Here is a 6,000-nt window from a genome sequence, read left to right as displayed (position 1 = left end):
CCAGTATGGTTTGTGGCATTACCGGATATTGTTTTTGTCTCTCTCTCTCTCTGCCCTCTTTTTTTTTGTTATTTATCTTTTTTTCTTTCCAACACTACAAATTCGTCTGTAACAATATCACACTGTTCTCGTTGTACTGTATCTTTCTCTGTTTGCATTATCTTTCTCATTAAAAAACGCTGTTCCCGACATCCCAGTACAAATCCCGCCTTCACTTGTAACAATAATAATCCAATTTCCTAATCAACTTAAATCAACTACAGTAACATATTGTTCAAATTGTTTGGAGATCATTGTATTAAGAACACCTGTTTCAGTATCTCATAATGGATAAGACAAAGAAAATTAGATTGACTGATAGAGGCTTAGCTGACAAAAGTAAAAGAAAGGAAGTGATGAATGTATTTAGAAAAAAAGTTTATTCTATAATCTGTTTACAATACATCCATGTCACTAAAGAAGATATTAACAGAGTTAAAAATGAATGGGGTTGCAAAGCATAATTGAGCCTTTTAAATCTAACTCTAGAGGAGTAGCCGTATTTTTCAATATGACATCGAGCTCACTGTAAACAGAACATTAGAGGATGAAAGTGGTCATTATATTGTTGCAGATGTAACCGTAGACGATAAAAGATTTGCTCTTACCATCATATATGGACCAAATACCGATGATCCTAATTTTTATAAAAAAAATTATTTCAAAACATACTTAATTTTGATAATGAATGAGCAGCTGTTGTTGGTGATTGGAATTTGGTTTTGGATCCTCCCATTGATTTGGAAATTTATATGAATATTAACAACCCCAAGGCTAGAAATATAGTTTTAGACAAAATTGAATCCTTAGATCTTATAGATATCTGGCGAAAACTAAATCCCGATTTGCGAAAATATACATGGTGGAAAAAACCCCAGACAACAAGCAAGATTGGATTTTTTGTTTAATGTTTACTCTTTCACTGGATTCTGGCATTATACCTGGCTATAAAACAGACCATTCAGGTAATACGTTTACTTTCTCAAACACTATTAATCAACAAAGAGGGAGGGGTTACTGGTAATTAAATACTTCTTTACTCTTAAATCCTGAATATGCAGATTTAGTCAGATCAGTCATAAATGAGACGACTAAGGAATACGCGGATACTGACTCTTATGATGAGAATATGAACCATAGATGACAACTTATCCTTACAAACATTTCTGATGAATGTTCAAGGTAAATCAATATCATTTTCATCGTATCTTTGACCCGTGAAGGTCCCGGGGTAGAATAGGCCTTCAGCAACCCATGCTTGCCATAAAAGGTGACTATGCTTGTCGTAAGAGGCGACTAACGGGATCGGGTGGTCAGACTAGCTGACTTGGTTGACACATGTCATCGGTTCCCAATTGTGCAGACCGATGCTCATGTTGTTGATCACTGGATTGTCTGGTCCAGACTCGATTATTTACAGACCGTCGCCATATAGCTGGAATATTGCTAAGCGCGACGTAAAACTAAACTCACTCACTCATTCATCGTATCTTTAAAAGGAAAACAAAATATAAAGCTAATGAATTACAAATTAAAATAAAAAACTGAAGATAATATCAGAAAAGATTTTCAAAACGTAGATGAAGCATTATTATTTGAACTTTCTAAATTAAAATTACAACAAATAAAGGAAGAAGAAATACGAGGAATTCAACTCAGAAACAAAATTTTATGGTACGAAGAAGGAGAAAAACAAAAACAAACCATACTTCTGTCACTTAGAAACTAGGAATTATGTCAGCAAATCAATAAATAAAGTTGTCACAGATAAGAATGAAGAAATTACTGACAGTGATGCGATATTAAATGAACTTAAAGAGTTTTATAAAAGGCTGTATTCTTCCACTGAAAATCATGAGAATAATACCTTTTTAGAAAATGTGATAACTCCAACATTGAGTCTCCAACAGAGAGACATACTGGTAAAAGAATTAGACATACATGGAATATCATCAGCAATAAGAAATATGAAAACTAACAAAAGCCCCTGTATGGGTGGATTTCAAATTGATTTCTTTAAATTCTTAAAATTCTTCTGGAAAGAACTTAAGGTCTGGATTTTCAGATTTATTAAGGAAGTATCAAAACGAAATAAGATGTCTCTGACTATGAAGGGAGGAGTTATCACTTGTATACCTAAAACAAATAAAATTAGGATTTTATTGAAGAATTGGAGACCAATTACTTTATTAAATGCTTTGTATAAACTAATGTATCTCAAACGGGTTAAAAACTACTCTTGATTCCTTGATACACAATAACCAAACTGGATTTATTCCAGGGAGAACATTAAGTGAAAATACAAGGTTATTATATGACATGTTTGAAACTAAGAAAAGAGACATGTCAGGTTTACTAATTTTGATAAACCGTGAGGGACCCGGGTAAAATAGACCTCCAGCAACCCATGCTTGCCATAAAAGGCGACTGTGCTTGTCGTAAGAGGCGACTAACGGGATCGGGTGGTCAGCCTCACTGATTTGATCGACACATGTCATCGGTTCCCAACTGCACAGATCGATGCTCATGTTGTTGATCACTGGATTGTCTGATCCAGACTCGATTATTTACAGACCGCCGCCATGTAGCTGGAATATTGGTGGTGCGGCGTAAAAATAAACTAAACTCACTTTAATACATTTTTTAAATTCATCTGGAATGACAAAAAACACCAGATCAAACGGAGCACCTAAAAAAGAGCTTATAAAAAGGGGGGTCTACGCATGATTGATATCAAGATCGTTGTTATCGCCAAGAAATGATCTACTCTCAAACTCTACTTGACATAAACAAATCCTTGTATCCCATGCAATTTCTCTTTTAAGAATATACTAAAATATGGGGCAAACTTTCAGAATATAACAGCAGTTGAAAATCCTTTTCGGAAAGATGTTTTAAGAGCATGGAAATTATATTGTACCATAAATAATATTGATGCGGAGAATATTAATGAAATCTTATCCCAGCCCCTATGGTTGAATAACAGTTTCAAAAACTCAAACCACATTATTAGACACTGGGCTAAAAGAGGAATCTTGACAATCAAGGACCTATGTGATTAACATGGGTTTATATCCTTTGAACATTTGAAGCGTAAATTTAGTGTAAGAGGTACATATCTAGATCTTGAAAATGTTATGTATATTTTACCTGAATCTTGGAAAAAGACTATAAAGGAACATGGATATTTAAACACAAATAACCTCGCCATAAATTCTCTCCAAAAGGATTTCATAGCCCCAAGAAAATGTTGAAGGGTCTTCTATGACAAATTGCTAGCTGAAAATGTTAAACCCCACAGGTGTCAAAAATGGGAAACAAATGGGAAACAATTGTATTGAATTTGATTGAGGTTTGATTTTTGATACTTGCAGAAAGAATTTAAAAGATGTGAAACTGGTAGATTTCCAATATAGACTTATGTACCCAAAAAGAACTTTTTAGGATGAATCTGGTTGACAATACAATATGTTCTTTTTGTAGTAGATCTGATGAGACCTTATGCCATGTATACTGGGATTGTGAGGAAACGAAAACTTTCTGGAAGAAACTTCAACAGTGGATTACTACACGTATCCAAGCACATCATTTGACAAAAACATTGATTTTGTTTGGCTTTTTGGGTAAGAACCCATTAGTGACTCACTTACTGTTACCTGCTAAGAGGTATATTTACACATGTTCTTAAAAAAAACAATTCCAAACGTTGATAATTGAAGATATTGAAAGACATATTTACCATCGAAGCTTTTATTGCCAGAAAAATAATAATGTTGGAATGTTTAGTTGAAAGTGGGCAAAGAACATTCAACTTTCCTGTCCACGAATATACTCTGGAGCATCTTTTGTGGATTCGAATATACTCTGGAACATCTTTTGTGGATTCGAATATACTCTGGAGCATCTTTTGTGGATCTTGTAAGACATTTTCAACTATGAATATACTGAAGTTATGTTAACTCACACAACTGACATCTTAATTTTATGAAAATTGTTTTACCACGTCAAAGATGTGCACTATATCTCATATAGAGCATGCACACGTGCGTTGCAAAGGTGCATCATAAATGTCCATTAATATAATGTTATGTATACTATTATTAGCTTGTTCAATATGCAATCAGATAATGTCATGTCAATATAAAGTAGCTATATGTTAATTTTCACAAAACATTCAAAGTAAACAAAGTATATGGCTGATTAATTACAATACAATAAATAAATGCTTAGTATCATGTTAAGTGATTACATTATGCCAGATTCATCTGATTACAAACACCCTACTTCAAACAAATGCCAAAACAAACAATCATGTGAAAATTCTCTGACCATTTAAAAACATGTATTTAATGGTAATTGTTAGGAAAATATTTCCACCTTTAGTCCTAACAAGTGATGGATAGGATATTGATAAATGAATGGAAGCACATTGATGTGTTGAACACGGAAAACTAATAACATTTCTTCAGTAAAACAGTGGGCAAAATATTACAGCATAAGCAGATAAATAACCCTAACCCAGCACTTGCAGATTGATTGCGTGCCACCAGGAAACCCTATCACAAAGCACCACTAGCCCTACCATGCTTAGAACCGACCTCCACCACAGAAGTCATTTTATCTCAAGAGAACAGTAAATGTCAATATGTCAGTCACTAGACTGCCTGTCACTGACATGTAGCTGGGATATCTGCTTGGTGTGGATTTAACCAAAGATATCAGTATCCAGCAACTGGAGAATGACTGCTCCTAGAGCAACGCCGCCAGACAGCGCTGCGCCGGCAACCACGGTAGTCACAGACGGCGAGTTCGCTTGCATCCATGAAGTCGCGATGGGACTGGCAGGGTAGTCCTTTGATTCTGGTTCATCTTGCATAATCTCTGATTCTTTGATCTTTCCCTCGGCAAATAACACCTGCAAATAACAAATTGTTTCTTCTAGTAATCCGTTAAAATGTGGATATACTGTTATCATCCCTGAAGTTGACTTGACACAAGGATATTGTGTGCACGATTGATTCACTAAACAGGGATCACCAATATATCCGTGACACTTGTGATCCCCACTCCATGTCTACACTTGTGATCTCTCACTCCATGTCTGTGACACCACTCCAAGGATACACCTGTGACCCCACTCCATGTCTACACCTGTGCCCCACCCCCACCCCATGTCCATACCTGCAATCTCCCACGCCACGTGTACACCCGTTAACCTCCCACTTCATGTCTGCACTTGTGATCCCCCGCTCCATTTCAATATCTGTTACTCTCCCTCTCCATGGCAACACCTGTGATCTCCCAGTCCATGGCAACACCTGTGATCTCCCATTCCATGACTACACCTGTGACCTCCTCTTCATGTCTACACGTGTGACCTCCCACCTTGTGTCTATACCTATGATCTCTGTTTCTTTGATCTTTCCCTTTACCTGTGACCTCCCATTTTTTGTTCACACGTGTGATCTGCCGCTCCATGTCTACACCTGCAAAACCAGTGTCGCATCGACTCCCATTTCTATACCAGTGACCCCCATGTCTCCACCAGTGACCCCCACATCTCCACCCAGTGGTCACCATGTCTACACCAGTGGTCACCATCTCTACACCAGTGTCACCCTTTTCTACATCAAATATCACCCCAAGTCTTCACTAGTGGCTCCCATGTCTACACCAGTGTCACTCCATATTAACATGTGTCACCCACCTCTCTGGCTGCCCTCTCCCCAGCCTGGATTGCTCCCTCCATGTACCCCATCCATTCTGTAGCTGTTTCTGTTCCAGCAAAATACACACGGTGGTATGGCTTCCTGATCTCCCTGAAGAAAACATTTCTTCATATGCATGAAATATGTCTCCACTCAAATAACAGTAATGACTGACAATCATCTTTAGTTGGCATGACAAAGCAATGTACACTCGTATGATCAGACTCAACTGTCAGTGCGTTCGTGCGTTCGT

At 37.0% G+C, this 6,000-nt stretch overlaps 1 protein-coding gene across 3 annotated transcripts in view; it reads right to left on the bottom strand.

Moving 5' to 3' along the window:
- Window positions 1-689: 689 nt before the first annotated feature.
- LOC137269802 (amine oxidase [flavin-containing] B-like) overlaps window positions 690-6,000 on the bottom strand; it is a 37,432-nt gene continuing 32,121 nt past the window's right edge. For 2 of the 3 annotated variants that reach the window (XM_067803638.1, XM_067803640.1), the window contains 2 exons: window positions 5,747-5,858; window positions 2,210-4,954 (listed from right to left, as the gene is read on the bottom strand). In XM_067803638.1, coding sequence (XP_067659739.1) covers window positions 4,745-4,954; window positions 5,747-5,858 — 322 coding nt within the window. In that variant the 3' untranslated portion in view covers window positions 2,210-4,744. Of the gene's footprint in view, window positions 4,955-5,746; window positions 5,859-6,000 lie in introns of all 3 variants that reach the window. The other variant, XM_067803639.1, reaches the window with a different exon arrangement.

The sequence above is a fragment of the Haliotis asinina genome, unplaced genomic scaffold (genome assembly GCF_037392515.1).
Source record: "Haliotis asinina isolate JCU_RB_2024 unplaced genomic scaffold, JCU_Hal_asi_v2 scaffold_17, whole genome shotgun sequence".
Classification (NCBI taxonomy): domain Eukaryota; kingdom Metazoa; phylum Mollusca; class Gastropoda; order Lepetellida; family Haliotidae; genus Haliotis; species Haliotis asinina.
This window is presented reverse-complemented; position numbering and strand designations above follow the sequence as displayed.